General features: G+C 41.1%; 1 protein-coding gene across 1 annotated transcript in view; it reads left to right on the plus strand.

Moving 5' to 3' along the window:
- zbtb10 (zinc finger and BTB domain containing 10) overlaps window positions 1–17,580 on the plus strand; it is a 66,402-nt gene extending 48,822 nt beyond the window's left edge. The window contains exons 4-5 of the mRNA XM_067980672.1: window positions 6,524–6,699; window positions 11,422–17,580. Of these exons, the coding sequence (XP_067836773.1) occupies window positions 6,524–6,699; window positions 11,422–11,772 (527 nt within the window). The 3' untranslated portion in view covers window positions 11,773–17,580. The remainder of the gene's footprint in view (window positions 1–6,523; window positions 6,700–11,421) is intronic.
- Window positions 17,581–17,781: the final 201 nt, after the last annotated feature.

Below are 17,781 nucleotides of genomic sequence, written 5' to 3' on the forward strand. Positions count from 1 at the left end.
TGCACATCTCCTTAGGAGGTGAGATGAAAGATTGAGAGACCTGCTAATTAAATCAGCGGGTCTAACTTAAAATAATTTTTTCAGGAAATCACAGTGAAATGCAGTGGACACTATTTATAGATTTCTAGAAGGCATTTGCTGAGGTGCGACATTAAGAACACAAGAAATAGGAGCAGGAGTAGGCCATACGACCCTTTGAGCCTGCTCCACCAACTAATAAGGTCATGGCTGATCTTCGACCTCATCTCTACTTTCTCGCTCGATCCCATATCCCTTGATTCCCTTAGAGTCCAAAAATGTATCAATCTCAGCCTTGAATATACTCAACGACTAAGCATCCACAGCCCTCTGGGGTAGAGAATTCCAAAGATTCACTACCTTCTGAGTGAAGAAATTCCTCCTCATCTCAGTCCTAAATGTCCGACCACTTATTTTGAGAGAATGCCCCCTAGTTCGAGACTCTCCAGCCAGGGGAAACAGCCTCTCCGCATCTACCAGTCAAGCCATCTCAGAATTTTATATGTTTCGATGAGATCACCTCTGATTCTTCTAAACTCCAGAGAATAAAGGCCCATTTTACTCAATCTCTCCTCATAGAACAACCCTCTCATCCCAGGAATCAATCTGGTGAACCTTTGTTGCACTGCCTCAAAGGCAAGTATATCCTTCCTTAGGTAAGGAGACGAAAACTGTACATGTTACTCCAGGTATGGTCTCACCAAATCCCTGTACAATTGCAGCAAGACTTCCTTACTATTGTACTCCAACCCCCTTGCAATAAAGGCCAAAATATCATTTGCCTTCCTAATTGCTTGCATGTTAACTTTGTGTTTCGTGGACAAGGACACCCAGATCTCTCTGAACACCAACGTTTAATAGTTTCTCACCATTTAAAAAATATTCTGTTTCTCTATTCTTCCTACCAAAGTGAATAACCTCACATTTCCCCACATTATACTCCATCTGCCACCTTCTTGCCCACTCACTTAAACTGTCTATATTCCTTTGCAGACTAATTGTGTCGTCCTCGCAGTTTACTATCCCACCTAGCTTTATATTGTCAGCAAACTTGGATACATTGCACTCGGTCCCCTCATTTAAGTCATTAATATAGATTGTAAACAGCTGAGGCCCAAGCACTGATCCTTGCAGCACCCCACAAGTTACAGCCTGCCAACCTGAAAATGATCCGTTTATTTCTACTCTGTTTTCTGTCCGTGAACCAGTCTTCTATCCATGCTAATATTTAAACCCCCAACCCCATGAGCCCTTGTGTAACAACCTTTTGTGTGGCACCTTATCGAATGCCTTTGAAAATCCAAATATACTACATCCACTGGTTCCCCTTTATTTACCCTGCTAGTTATATCCTCAAAAAGCTCTTAATAGATTTGTCAAACATGATTTCCCTTTCATAAAACCATGTTCACTCTGCCTAATTATATTATGATTTTCTAAGTGCCCTGTTACCACTTCCTTAAAAATGGGTTCCAGCATTTTCCCGATGACTGATGTCAGGCTAACTGGCCTGGAGTTCCCTGTTTTCTCTCTTCCCTCCTTTCTTGAATAGTGGGCTTACATTTGCTACCTTCCAATCCACTGGGACCATTCCAGAATCTAAGGAATTTTGGAAGATCACAACCAATGCATCCACTATCTCTGCAGCCACCTCTTTTAGAACCCTAGGATGTAGGCCATCAGATCCAGGGAATTTGTTGGCTTTGAGTCCCGTTAATTTTTCCAGTACCTTTTCTTTACTAATATTAACTACTTTAATTTCCTCACTCTCAATAGACCCTTGGTTCCCCCCTATTTCTGGTATTTTTTTGTGTCTTCTACTGTGAAGACAGATACAAAATATTTGTTTCATGTCTCTGCCATTTCCTTATTCCCCATTATTATTTTTCCTGGCTCAGCCTCTAAGGGACCCACGTTTACTTTCGCTTTGGCAACTTCTTATGAAAATTAAGGCACATGATATTAAACTGAATGTAATTGTATGGATAGAGGGAGAGTAGTGGACAGAAAGCAAAGAGTTGTGATAAATGGATGTTTTTCAGATTGGTGAGATGTGACTAGAGGTATATCCTAGGGATCTGTTCGAAGTTCTTTTTTCCATTTATAGAAATGATTTGGACATTGGCACTAGAAAAATGATAGTGAAGTTTGCTGATACCAAATTAGCGGGCATGGCAATCTGTGAGGGAGAATGTAGATTTTGCAGGAAAACAAAAGTTAGTGGAGTGGGAAGGTCGGTGACAGCTGCAGTTTAAAGCAGAGAAATGGAAGAACTACATTTTGGGGAAAAGAATAGTGAAAGAAAGTGTGCCTTAAATGGTAAGTCTCTTAACCAAATAGAGGAACAGAGTTCTGGGGCTGCAGATACATGGATCTTTAAAGATGGTAGTGCAGGTAGAAAATGCCATAAAAATGCCGAAGAGCTTCTGGGTTTAGTCCTTGGGGATACGGAATGTAAAAGCAAGGAAATTATATTTAATTTGTACAAGACATTGTTTGGGCCACAGTTGCAGTATTGCATGCAGTTTTAAACACCTAGTTTTAGGAAGGATACTAGAGCCATGGAAATGCTTTAGCAAAGCTTCACTGGACTGATGCGAGCAATGAGAGGTTATAGTTATCAAGGGTTGAAAAATGTTCTTTTTTCACCAGAACAGACTAATGAAGGTTTTCAAAATTAGGGATGATTTTGAGAAAGGAAACAGTGGAAGATTGTTTCTTGTAATATTTGTGAGAACGGGGCTTAGGCTAAAGATTGTCATGAGGGAAATTCAAGAATATTTTTCGGAGGGTTTTACCTCAAGTAAAAGGGAATTTTATATTGAAATCAGAGTTTTAGATTTGTGGTCGAGTAACATATTTGAAAATTTGCATATGGACAATTAAATCTCAATAGTTTATCTTGTAATGGTTAAGTTTAGTTTAACTCTTTCAAGAAGTGAAGCAATCTATAGAAGGCAAGCTATTCAGATAACGTTCCAAAAGGTGATGCAAAATGTATTGTGTTCTTGGAGGTTTAACAGTTGGACCTAAATGGAAAAACTTGCTTCTAAGCAGAGTGGCTAAGGAATCTAGTTATGTTGAAATGGAAACCACTGGCTGAAACTCAAATTCTTAAGTGCAGTTACATAACTGTTTTTGCATTATGGATAGAGTAATAACCGTATTCAGAATCCAATGGAAAAGACATTTTTGACAAATTAGAGTAGATTCACACAAAGTGGGAGGATTACCACAAAATTCATTATTACATAGGAACATAGGAACAGGAGTAGGCCATTCAGCCCCTCGTGCCTGCTCCGCCATTTGATAAGATCATGGCTGATCTGTGATCTAACTCCATATACCTGCCTTTGGCCCATATCCCTTAATACCTTTGGTTGCCAAAAAGCTATCTATCTCAGATTTAAATTTAGTAATTGAGCTAGTATCAATTGCCGTTTGCGGAAGAGAGTTCCAAACTTCTACCACCCTTTGTGTGTAGAAATGTTTTCTAATCTCACTCCTGAAAGGTCTGGCTCTAATTTTTAGACTGTGCCCCCTAGTCCTAGAATCCCCAACCAGCGGAAATAGTTTCTCTTTATCCACCCTATCTGTTCCCCTTAATATCTTATATAAACTTCGATCAGATCACCCCTTAACCTTCTAAACTCTAGAGAATACAACCCCAATTTGTGTAATCTCTCCTCGTAACTTAACCCTTGAAGTCCAGGTATCATTCTAGTAAACCTACGCTGCACTCCCTCCAAGGCCAATATGTCCTTCCGAAGGTGTGGTGCCCAGAACTGCTCACAGTACTCCAGGTGCAGTCTAACCAGGGTTTTATATAGTTGCAGCATAACTTCTGCCCCCTTGTACTCTAGTCCTCTAGATATAAAGTGTTAGCCCCATTATTGACCAGTGAATGTTTTAATTTTTTTATTGTAAGTTCCTTAGATTAGGAAAAGAAGATTGAAATTATAAGCATGAATCAGAATTGTCGAGTTTTCAGTTACTTCTACTCGTGAATAAAATTAAGAAAAATTAAACATTAGTATGCTCGAAAGAGTATTATGCATTTATTACAGACTAAACTTTCCTGAACAATTCTGCAAGTGAACAGGTTGCAGTTTTCCTTGTATATAATGCAATCTCTGCTGGCTTCATATGCTGTGATCATTCTGTTAAATTGCAATGCACAACAGAATTAATTCATTTAACCTTCACCACAGCCAGATCTATTATTGCATGATTTTTTGGAAATGCAAAGCCTGGTCTAGATTCACTGCTAAAAGATGATATAAGATTATCAGATTTTTTTTTATTCGTTCATGGGATGTGGGTGTCGCTGGCCAGGCCAGCATTTATTGCCCTTCCCTAATTGCCCTTGAGAAGATGGTGGTGAGCCGCCTTCTTGAACCGCTGCAGTCCGTGTGGTGAAGGTTCTCCCACAGTGCTGTTAGGAAGGGAGTTCCAGGATTTTGACCCAGCGACGATGAAGGAACGGCGATATATTTCCAAGTCGGGATGGTGTGTGACTTGGAGGGGACCGTGTCGGTGGTGTTGTTCCAATGTGCCTGCTGCCCTTGTCCTTCTAGGTGGTAGAGGTCGCGGGTTTGGTAGGTGCTGTCAAACAAGCCTTAGCGAGTTGCTGCAGTGCATCCTGTGGATGGTAACAGTGCGCCGGTGCTGAAGGGAGTGAATGTTTAGGGTGGTGGACAGGGTGCTAATCAAGCAGGCTGCTTTGTCCTGGATGGTGTCAAGCTTCTTGTGTTGTTGGAGCTGCACTCATTCAGGCAAGTGGAGAGTATTCCATCACACTCCTGACTTGTGCCTTGTAATGGTGGAAAGGCTTTGGAGAATCAGGAGGTGAGTCACTCGCCACAGAATACCTAGCCTCTGACCTGCTCTCGTAGCCACAGTATTTATGTGGCTGGTCCAGTTAAGTTTCTGGTCAATGGTGACCCCCAGGATGTTGATAGTGGGGGAATTCGGCGATGGTAATGCCGTTGAATGTCATGAGGAGGTGGTTAGACTCTCTCTTGTTGGAGATGGTCATTGCCTGGCACTTGTCTGGCGTGAATGATACTTGCCACTTATCAGCCCAAGCCTGGATGTTGTCCAGGTCTTGCTGCATGCGGGCACAGACTACTTCGCTATCTGAGGGGTTGCGAATGGAACTGAACACTGTGCAATCATCAGCGAACATCCCCATTTCTGACCTAATGATGGAGGGAAGGTCATTGATGAAGCAGCTGAAGATGGTTGGGCCTTGGACACTGCCCTGAGGAACTCCTGCAGCAATGTCCTGGGGCTGAGATGATTGGCCTGCAACAACCACTACCATCTTCCTTTGTGCTAGGTATGACTCCAGCCATTGGAGAGATTTCCCCCAATTCCCATTGATTTCAATTTTACTAGGGCTCCTTGATGCCACACTCGGTCAAATGCTTGCCTTGATGTCATGGGTAGTCACACTCACCTCATCTCTGGAATTCAGCTCTTTTGTCCATGTTTGGACCAAGGCTGTAATGAGGTCCGGAGCCGAGTGGTCTTGGCGGAACCGAAACTGAGCATCGGTGAGCACGTTATTGGTGAGTAAGTGCCACTTGATAGCACTGTCGCCGACACCTTCCATCACTTTGCTGATGATTGAGAGTAGACTGATGGGGCGGTAATTGGCCGGATTTCTTCATGTAGAGATCTAACTGTCTGGGTGAACACACTACTTCTTCATTCCCAAGTCAGACAGAATTGACTGAGAGCATGGTGTGTTTGGAAGAATGTTCCACAAAGATGCACTGGTTTAAAAGGCACTGGAGCTTCTGCTCCCAAAAAACAACCTCCCTCAAAATCTGTGACGTCAGTCAAGTTTGTGGATTCAGTTGTCAATCAAATCTGCTGTTTGGAGCATTCAGGTCACTGATTGTCTGAGCTGTGACCAATTGTTTTGCTGGGAGGGTGGGGGTGGTGTCACTTCAAAATAATTTTAACAGCAAGTTCTACAAAAGGGGAGTGTTCTACCATTGTCTTCCACAAGCTGTAGGTAAAACTTTGTAAGTTGTATTTATCTGAGGAGAAGGAAGGCATGCAAAATTGAGATGATAGTTATGTTAAAATTTCTACATTTTGGGTCCATTCTATGGCCAGTGCAGTTTCAGGGACATTGCCACGTATAGGAAAATAGTCTGATTGAACCTGTTGAAGACACTAGGTCCCCTATACTCAGTATATACAAAGAATAACTGTGATGTCTGTGGCAAATGACTGAATTGTCTCTATTGCATACTTTAATGCTGCATGAGAAATGATGTATGGGTCTATAAAGATATCTGAATTCCAAGAATTTTTAGTTGTGCATGTCCAAGAAGGCTTGGTTAACTTTGCTATTTGTGTACATCACTTAGAGAAAGCCTTTTCATTGTTTGTTATATCTTGCAATATCAGTAACTGTGAAAATTAAGTACTGTTCAAAGTTTTAACAGAAATGTAGTAAACAAAACAACATGTATTCTATGTCTGCTAGGTGATGCTTCAATTGGTAGTCAAAACAAATTCAAATGTCCGCATTGTAATTACATTGCCAAGTATCGACGCACATTGAAGAGGCATCAGCTAATACATACAGGAGTGCGATCCTTTGCTTGTGACATCTGTGGAAAGTTGTTCACTCGAAGAGAACATGTCAAGAGACATTCCTTGGTAAGTACAATTGCTGTTTTCAAGAATTGTACTTCTGTGGCTGAAGATTTTAAAGAATTTTGTGCTTCAATTTGGGCACAAGTTTGTTTGAAGACAAACATCGTTTATGCTATGCAGCTTTCTTTTTGCTTGAATCAATGTGTTCCTTCCCTCAAGTGAAAACCAGATGATGCTGGGCCATTTATTTCCAGGGCTATTTTAATTGTGTTAATTGTACTTTACGTAGTAACAGATTGGTTGGGGGAGGGGGGTGTGGGAGGGAATATATTTAATTTACAATAGGCAGCAATTGTATTGCTATTCGACATAGTTTAAAAACAGGAGACAAGGCAAAGTAGTATATAAGCTCCCTCGTACTTGTTGTCAGAGGTGAGAGTGGAGGAGAAGGGGTTGAAGGAGACTATTGGTGGTGGAGTAAAGCAGCCGGGGGTTATCTTTGCTTTTCAAGATGGTTATGGAGGAGTGGGAGGTTTTGACAGGGGAGAGTGAGGTCCAATAATGCTTGATGTGGTCTGGATGGCTATAGCAGTTGTGTGCCAGATACCCTCAAATCTACACCCATTGGACTTGAGGAAAGGAAGATGGGGGCCATACCAGGGGATGACCTGGATGGGAGAGAATAAAAGTTTTGCTGTGGACTAGCACATCAAAGGTGGAGGTGAAGAAATGGTTGAGCAAATCACCCACTGGAGAAGTATTGTAGCCGTTGGAGGGCCAAAGGGCAGGTAGTTGGGAATTTGAAAGTGCATTTGTAAGCGACTGGGGAGAGAGGACAACACATGCAATTTCTAATAAGGAGTCATTGGAGAACGATCAGGAGCAGAAATTCTGGCCAATTTTTCTTCTTAACAAGGAGAAAACCAGCGCTGTGGTATTCCCACCATCAACTGAGATCTGCTAACTCATGAACCAGGCACTAGACTTGGAACCACCTTATTCAATAATGTTTAGCCAGAACAAGCATTTATCCACTGAGCCATCAGATGAGTTGAAGAAAGAAAGAAATTGCATTTATATAGCGCCAACCAATTTACACACAGCAAGGTCCCACAACCAGCAATAAAATAAATGATCAGATCATCTGCTGTAGATGTTAGTTGAGGGATTGATGTTGTTCAGGACACCGGAAAAACTCCCCTGCTCTTCTAATAGTCCAACTGAGAGGGCCAACGGGGCCTCAATTTAACATCCCATCTGAAAGAAAGCACCTCCGACAGTGCAGCATTCCCTCAGTACTACGCTGAAGTGTCAGCCTAGATTTTGTGCTCAAGTCTCTGGAGTGGGACTTGAACCCACAACCTTCTGACTCAGGCGAGAGTGCTCCCACTGAGCCAAAACTGACACTAACTGACTGAGTTGAATATTAATTTCTTAAAAGGGTGGCTTTTCCATATAGGAGATGGAAATTCCTGGTTGTGAGTGAAGGACCAAAGAATGAATACTGTGCATTTGGATGTCGTCTTCGCGACATTTCACAAGAGAAAAGAATTAAATTTCACGCTATCTCTAAACTTTATAATCTCTAACTGTAGTCAGTAAGATTGAGACCATCTATTCAACTGCCTCTGCTGCTTCCCCTTCCCCATGCCCACCAAGCCAAACCTCTCCCAAGGCTCCCTTCTGCCCTATCCCTGAACCCTTTAATTTCTCTCCAGTTTCCCCATATGCACTCTGCAAGCTCCCTTGACCCCATTTCCATTAAATTGCTGACTACCCGACTTCCCTTCCTGGTCCCCATGCTTGCTGACGTTGTAAATGGCTCCTTCTCCTAGGGTATTGTCCCCCTCACTGTCAAAACCGCTGTCATGACCTCCTTCTCAAAAAAGCCACCCTTAACCTCTCTGTCCTTTTAAACCACTGGCCCATCTCCAACCTCCTTTTCCACCCTAAAGTCTTTGAACATGTCGCCTCCCAAATCTGTGCCTATCTTTCCTGACTCCATTGGCATGATTTTGACTTGGAGCCAGGAAGAGGGGGGAGTTTTTTGGCCGCAAAACTCTGAAATAATGTTGGTGGGCCAGAATGTGCGATCGCGACATAATTGAATGATAAAAATTTTACTTCTGGGTTTCTTACCCGGTAGCCAGCCTGAATGACAGGCTGGCTAGCTGTCGGACGGTAAGGCCTGCACTAACAGGCCAGGGATTGGATCAGAGAGAGGGAGAGAGATCATGGAGAAGATGTGGGGGGGGTTGGGGGTGTGTGTGTGGGGTTGTTGAGAAGAGGCTGTGGAGGACATTGGGGGACAAAAGTGGCCGTTGAGAAGATTGAGAGGAGGCCGTGGAGGACATCAGGAGCAGAGTTGGTGATCGGAGGTAGGGAAGTGTCTTGGACATGGGCCAGGGTTGGGGGCGGGGGGAGGGTGCGGTGGCGGTGGGGTCGGCCAATTGCATGGGTCTGATTGCGATAGGTAAGCTTGTTGGACCTGGAGGAAACACGCCTGCTCCTCCTGGCCCACAAGTCGTGCAATAAAAAGGCACTCACCCGATGATCCGGTCCTTCGTGCCTCCTTTTCATTGTCAAGAATCAAGGCCCGCGAAACTCGCGCTGGAGAAGTTAAATTTGAACTTACGTTAAATTCAGTTTTTAAAAAAAGTCCATGACATCTTATAACGACGTTAATTGCCCTACTAACGACCCTCCCACCGGCATTAATTGGGGTTGCGACCTCGGCGAGTACGTTCCGCGCATACATCCAAACACGCCCACGTTAAACCCGGAAGTCAGCGCGTTGGAACCAGGTCGTGATCAAAAAAGTCTTGATTTTTTTACCTCCCACCTGCTGCCAACCCATCCGTTCTTGGGGGTTAAAATTCCCCCATGTTTGAATCTTTCTAATCAGGTTTTCATTACTGCCACAGCACTGACACAAGCCCTAATCAAAGTTACAAATGACATCCTCTGTGACTGTGACCGTGGTACATTATCCATCCTTACCTGTGACCTTTAACGCTGTCGACCACACCCACCCTCTACCATCGTTTGATCTCTGTTATCCAACTCGGTTGCTTGGTTCCACTCTTAACTATCTGATCATTGCCGGAGCATCTCCAGTAATGACTTCTCTTCCTGCCCCTGCACCATTACATCCAGAATTCCCCAAGGATCTATCCTTGTCTCTTTCTCTTGCTTATTTACATGCCACCCCTTGGTGACATTATCCCGAGACATGGGGTTAGCTTCCACATGTACACTGACGAAACCCAGCTCAACCTCTTCCATCAGCTCTTTCAACTCCTCCTCCTGCCTCTGTGTTATCATACTGCTTGTCCAACATACAGTCTTTGGATGAGCCACAATTTCTTCCAGTTAAACATTAGGAAGACCAACGGCATCGTCTTCAACCCTTGCCGCCAATTCCATCGTCCTTCCTGCCCATTGTCTCGTGTTGAACCAGCCTGTCCGCAAACTCGGCATCCTAGTCAGCCCTGCGATGAGCAATCTGACCCCTTATCCTCTCCATCATAAAGTTTGGCTGCTTCCACCTCAGCCCGTATCCCAGTTCATCTGCCACTGAAACCCTCGTCCCTGACTTTTTCACATCCAGACTCAATCTATTCCAATGTTCTCCTGGTTGGCCTCCCATCCTCCACCTTCCATAAACTTCAGCTCATCCAAAACTCTGCTACCTATATCCTATCCCACAACACGCCCTCTTCACCGATCACCCATGTCCTTGCTGACCTATATTGGCTAGCTATCTCCCAGTGACTTCAATTTACAATTCTTATCCTCATGTTTAAATCCTTTCATGGCCATACCCCTTCTTATCTCTAACCTCCAGCCTTGCAAATTGCCCCGAACTCTCACAGCTTCTCTAGCTCTGACCTTGTGGATTCCCACTTTTGCCCCATCATTAGTGGCCATGTCTTCAATAGCTCTGGAATTCTGTCCCGAAACCCTCTGCCTCTTCACCTTCCTCTCCTCCTTTAAAACCCTCCTTAAAGTCCACCTCTTTGACCAAGCTTTTGGTCACCCCTCCTAATACCTTGACTGTGTCCATTTATTTTGACTATATCTCTGTGAAGGGCTTCGTGATGTTTTTCTACATTTATGGTGCTGTATAAATGCAAGTTGTTGTGTTTTCTGTTCTTGCATTATGCATCTTGCATTGTATGATAAGTAGCTGGCTATGGTAGCACACCTTCCATTTATGATAACAGCTCCAGTAACCCTGAGTGTTCCAATGTCTTCCATCTGGTCCTGTTGACCCCGTAGCAACTACATTTCTTGAACTTAGCCACTTCTTTTCAAGTCAGTGAGATAAATAAAACCATCTTTAGGGATGAGTAAGCAGTAAGCTCTCCGCATCAACGGGGAGAGCATTGTAACCTTTAGCGCTGTTTTTACACAGAGCTCTGCCACGTTTAAGATGACATCTATAATTCTACAACCTCAGCTGTTAGTCCTTGGACCAGAAAATGCGGACCTGAACAAGGGCTCATTGTGGATTTGGAGGATTCTTGTCTAAGACATTATCAGGATTCCAACTTCCTCTTCCTATATTGTCCAACAAATTCAGCAGTTTTCTTTTTGTAAAAACATACATTTGTATATTCAGTAAGACCCCTGAACAATTGTTATAGTCGGCTAGCAGTCATTACTTCAACCACTGGTCTAATCAGAAAATAAATGTTGACAGCAAGATTTGCACGTTTACATTCTGTTTTTGTAGAAAAATTTCACACGTTAACATTGTTTGATTTGCTTATTTTTCTTCAGGTACACAAGAAGGATAAAAAGTACAAGTGTATGGTGTGTAAAAAATTCTTCACTCTGGCAGCCAGCGTTGGAATTAGGCATGGATCTCGGCGTTATGGCGTATGTTTGGATTGTTCTGGGGGAGACAGACAGCCAAAAGGTGACCATGATGGTATGGACCTGATGGTTGATCCAGAATTTTTTAAGGAACAGCAGGAAGAACAAGAAGAACCAGGAGGACTGGAGCAGGAAGAAAATGAGAGAATGGTTGACGAAGATGTAGCAGATGAAGAAGGAGGAGGGGAGATTGATCGAGAGCAGTGGGAAGATGCTGGTGCTAGTGAGACATATGTCATATTAGACAATGACTAGCTGGCAGTTAAGCCCTTGTGTTATAAAACTGAAAAGTGTAACTATGGTTGTTCACTGTATAGAGAAGTCCTACGAATTTTATCTGCATTGCAATGATTATGGATTGGCAACAAAACACTAAATTTTCCATATTTTGCTGATAGCTATGAATATTGGATAATTATTGATATTTTAATGATTGTAGTAAGAGCGGTTTCACAACAGTAATGAAAGTATATTGGAGTCAGTGATGGGCAATTCCTTATAACAACTGGGATTGAAATTACAATTTTCTTTTCTCCTGAGATTTGATTTGGAAAAGTATTGTGTGAAAATGCAGTAGTATATGACTTGAAGTACAACTATGGTACAGGGGTGCAAGAGACTGTCTCGCTGACTGCGATACAAAACAAAATACAATTTGAGAACACACAGAATTTTGAGTAACAGGAGAAGGCCATTAGGCCTAAACAAGCCTATCCTTTTTGCGTAGGTCAACCCCTGTATTTACCTATCTTTTTAATGTTTTCCTTCTCTCAAATAAAACAACTCATCCAGTTGTTTCTTGAACCCATTTATACTGTCTGCTTCACCAACCTTTCCTGATGATTACTCTATAAGTAATGTTACCCTTTGGGTGAAACAATTCTGCACGCCGTTCCTTTTAATTGCTCTCATTTTTAAGTTTTCCTCTAGTATTTAATCCCATCACCATAATGAAGCATTTGATTGGATCAGCTTGTTGATTCAGTTTACAATCTTGAAAACTTCACTTGGGTCACCTTAAACTCTCCTTTTATCCAAAGAAAATGATTTCAACTTCCTTAGCCTTTCCTTGTAACTTAAATTCTTGCACTCAGGATCTTTGCTCACCTTTCTACTTTCTTGGGGACAATATTATCCTTCCTATGATAGGTGAGCAAAACTGCACATACTACTGCAGTTGGGGTCTGACCGTCATCTTCTGAAACAGTGATGGAGGAATGATTAGGATTTGTACTTTTTGAAAGGATTGGGTCTGAAATTTGACTTCTGAGGTATTTGTTTTCTATGCATTTTCAAGTCTCAACCTTCCAGACAAAAAGAACCTGTCTAATGACTATATTGTGTAGGTGCTAGTGACTTCTAAGTTTTTAAAGTTTTTTTTTGTGCTCTTTTTAAAATGAATAATGCCAACATACAATCTTATTGCAGCTCATGGCAAAATAAACTACAAAATGAATGGCAGCTTAAGTAAATAACTGCTGATTGTAGAGTTTAAACAAAAGAAATTCACTGTGTGGCATCATTAATGGAGACCATGCTATATATAATCTTATTTCTGAGAACTGAGAGAAAACAGTTGGATGTGTACTTTTTAAATGATAATTTACTTGTTATGCAGCAGACTAAGTCTGGGTCTTACTGAATAAATTAGTCACCAGTGTAACTGAATTCTGATTAACCAAAAAGCAATGAATACTACTTTCTCTCTTTTAAAGGAAAGGAAAAAGCAATGTTGTATGGGATGTTTTGTCTTAACTGGGTATGAAATATAAAAAAAAGCTTACCACCTTACTTAATGACCTATTTAATGTATAAGTTGCATGCTCCTCTCCTGGCATTCTTGACTCTGTATCTCTACACACTACATTATGAAAATACCACTGTATAATAGTGGTTTTACAAAAAAAAACACTTTTACTTTCGTCCTTCAGTTTCTGTATTAGAGTCTGGCCATTGTTCTTAACTCTGAGAAAGATGATGGGCTGCTAATATTATGTTTATGTTTGCAGCTCTCTTCTGTTTGCACTTGTGTTTAAAAACAAGACATTTTCTTCTTCTCTCCCTTGGATATACAAGTGGGGTCTGTAGTACTGTAGATCCAATGTGAAAAGTGAAATTGCTGGCGATGGGACGAGGAGGATTATTTGACCTAATTGAGCAATTTTTGTTTGTGACCCACTTCAAATTAAATAAGCATAATATGGAGCAGATCATTTTTAAATAACTGACAACTTATTGAATTCAACCTAAATAATTTGATACAGTCTTACAGCGGAGCTGCTTCAACAGACATGGTCTGCTTAATTAATGTGCAATTGTGACAATTTTGGGGTGTTACTTCAATCCAGGCATTTTGAAGGATAGGTATACTAAAACCTAAAAAACATAAACCCTATGTAAAAGCCAGAAAGTTACTTGTGTTTCTTTTCCAACAAAAGCACTGCAGCTATATCTGCAACCATGCTTTTGAGTACTCCATAGCTGATGACAATAGTGTGGTGAAGGGGTTGGCATAGTAAGGAAAAGCAGAAATTTTCTTTAAGTTTTTAAAACCGTTGAGCTACGGTTTTTTCAGTAATTTATTTCTTGATTTTTGTAGATGATGATGAAGTCCCTCAGTTAATTATCCCCCCCCCCCCCCCCCCCCCCCCAGTGTCATCCTTTGGGAAGATGCTCTTACTTTTGGAGCAGAGGTTGATATCAGAAAGCTGGGCTTTGTGTACTGAGAAATGAAGAACCACCATTTTATGATAGTGACCTAAAACACCACGAGACTGAAATCATGAGTCCAACACAGTAGGGAAATGGTAATGGTGTCAGCTAGCATGTCCTACCTCAGCAAATTATTATAGAAAAGAGATAGTACTGGCTGAAATGGAATTGGATGCTTTTGATAGCTGCCATTTACTATTACAATAAATGGATACACATCTAATGAGAATGGCATCTTGATGGGTAAACTTGATTTCTTCAATTTATGGCTGCAGAGAGTTCTATTTTACTTTTAACATCTCCGAAATGTCCATAAAGACATTGTACACTTACAGCGATTGCCTTATTCAGTCAAGTGTGTGTTAATTTCATTATAGACTGCAGCATTGGGGAAAATAAAAGTGAGACCAGTAATTTAAAGGAAAGCGTGTTCTGTTAAATAGTTCCCTGTGTTATGTTTTGTATTATGGAACACTGTCTCCTCAGCATTCCCTCTGTCTTTTTCCATGCAAATTTTCTTCTGTCCTAACCTGGTGTATTGTTCTACAGGCTCTAGCAGCTCTCTAGTAGCTTGAGCATGTGGCCAGTCTTCATATGTAGATCTGTGAGAGGCATCAAAGCTGAGACAGATGGAGAGCAGTGGGACGGTGTTGGGGCTAGTGAGACATCCACACATGTTCTTTTCGGTTGGTGTTGCTTGAAGTGATCAGAAATGGGAGCACTGGCTAATTTTTTTCCCACTGTTGTTCAGCATAGATGAAGCTTGGAACCCCCCCCTGGTCTGTACAACTACAATTCAGTGCCGCATCAAGTGCAGTATTTCCTTACTAAACTGTGGAGGGAGTTTGTTGCTCTGTATTGTGCTTTAGAACTGATTAGAGGGACTCTGGAGCGATGGTGTGTGTGGGATCTTTTTCTGTAATATTAAGTTCAGCCTACAGATATGAGGACTGGGGCTATGAGGTATAATGGGAAATTTCTGGACTCCACCATACAGATGAAGGTCCCAGGTTTGATGTGAGCTTGTTGAACTTTTTGATTACAGTGCAAAATGAGACCTTTTGGCTCAGTGATAGAGCTATAAGAACATAAGTAATAGAAGCAGGAGTAGGCCATATGGCCCCTTGAGCCTGTTCCGCCATTCAATCAAATCATGGCTGATCTTCGACCTCAACTCCACTTTCCTGCCTGATCCCCATATCCCTTGATTCCCCTAGAGTCCAAAAATCTATCCATCTTAGCCTTGAATATATTCAATCACTCAGCATCCACAGCCCCCTCGGGTAGAGCATTCCAAAGATTCACAACCCTCTGCGTGAAGAAATTCCTCCTCATCTCAGTCTCGAATGGCCGCCCCCATATCCTGCGACTATGCCCCCTAGTTCTAGACTCCACTTAGTCCCATTTCCCTGCCATTTCCTTATACCCCTTTTTCAAATATTTATCCTCTTCCCTTTTAAAGATTTAATTTTCTCTGCTTGCACCACTGTTCCTGTTGGGCATTCTATGTCTGTGTTGGCTCTGTCACTGATGTCATCATGATATTGCAGGAGAAGTTTGACACAAAATGTCTGTTTCCTGCCTATCTGACTAATAATTCTAAAACCAAATAAGAGGTAACTGATGGCTTAAGTGTACATGTATGTCCCTTTATTACATTTAGAATTCTGAAGAATGCATTTCCCTTTTAATATTAGAAGCATAGTCTATGGAAAATTGTTAAGATAGATCAAGATAATTTTGGAATTGTATAAAGTAACCTTTTATGCAGTCTTGGCTGTTGATACTATTACAAGATATTAATGCACTTTACCATGTTTGTAAACAGGAGGACACAGTGATGTTACCACACCGAGAATTGTGCATGTTACAGTAAACTTTTACCTTGGCTTTAATAAATTTAAGTATAGATACTGCAGTGTAAAAGTTTGAGGCCCCTTTGATGTTATCAAGTCTGCATAAAATGCTATTTTGAACAGTTCCTTTTACAGCCTAATTTTTTCAGAATGTAGTGCAGTCTTACAGATCATCCCCAACACTAAAATTTTCTTTGCAGTCTAAGCATGGTTGCTTTTATTTGCTTCTATTTTAATTTTTTTCCCACTTTTAGTTCTCTACCCACTATCTGCCAGCTGACATTGTGGGCATGCAACTTCCTCTTTGTTCTCTACTAATGTATTAGATCTGTAACTAGATGATGATTTAGTGTTCTTCCTTATTAATAAGCACCTTGACTCCCCTGATCAAATTTAGAGTTGCAGACAGAAACCAACCTCATCGTTTTTCGAGCTCTTTGGTACACTAACACTGCAGCATTGGTACAGAAGGGAATTCCTAGTCTTTATATAATCTGCCTTTCTGTGTTGGCCCTTTCCCTGATCTTTGATATAACTGAAAAATTTCTTAATGAGTCAGCATTGTACAGTAGTGCAAATAGAGTGTCTTAGTTTTCAAAAGTGTTAGTGCATATTGGTGTGTTCAAAAGTACATAGCTTTGTGGACTAAGCTTAAAAATGGATAATTTTATGAAGCAAATTCCTTACAATTGTCAAAGCCAGTGCCACCATAATTCAGGCTACGGCTAGTAAACTAAGATTATCTGTTCCAAAGATGGACTGTAATCCATCTTCCTCAACTTTAGATTTCGGTAACCATAACTACCAAAGATACGTGATGACAGAGTACATTTACAATATTAGTTATTCCAGTGTGTACAGGACAATTATTCTGAATTGCAAAATACTGATTCATCATTTCTTTGAGATTCTTCCAGTTACTTCTGTCATTTGAATTTATTAAAACAATTTTATTCTTCAATGGGTAAATAACAGGAAATGTTTTAAAATGTTTGACGTGAATTAAATATTTAAGTGTATGAATTAGGATCAAACAAATTAGTGTATTAATTGTGATTTTATTCTGTGAAGAAAGCTTGTTTATTACACATTAGGATACTGTCTTTAGCTGTAATTTTACATTTGATGTTGACAAAGATTTTTAGTTTGAATTGGGGTGCACCAAAACAACTGATTGGATTAAACCTCTTCTGTCTGGGATGTGACAATTTTGAAATGTTTGGGACTAAGTAACATTTAGGAACCTCATAATGTCAAGGATTGCGACCTGTGAGGATTTGCCCACCACTGATCACAGTGGAACATAGCATTCTATTGTTTAAGGCAGTTCTGTGTCTAATCCATAAACAAAGTTTATATTGTATATTGTGATCAGCAAGTCTGACAGTTTGTAACACTGCAGTTATGTTAATTATCCATGAGACACATTAATAACAAGCTGTGCTTTTGAAAAGTAATTTTTGCAAACCTTTAAACATAGTAAATTTTAGTCCCATACTTGTTTCCTATCAATTATTTATTTAGCACAATGGATTTATTTCCACTGTATAGATTGCTGTGTGTAATAAATATCTGTAGTTTATAGTGGCAGCATAAAGCAGGTGATTTATATTGGGGGGAGGAGGAAGGGAGGGAGAATTTGTGACTAGAAGAATGAGCTGATTGAATCCTCACATCTGCAGGCTTGACTTTAAAT

This window comes from Heptranchias perlo, chromosome 3, assembly GCF_035084215.1.
Source record: "Heptranchias perlo isolate sHepPer1 chromosome 3, sHepPer1.hap1, whole genome shotgun sequence".
NCBI classification, from domain to species: domain Eukaryota; kingdom Metazoa; phylum Chordata; class Chondrichthyes; order Hexanchiformes; family Hexanchidae; genus Heptranchias; species Heptranchias perlo.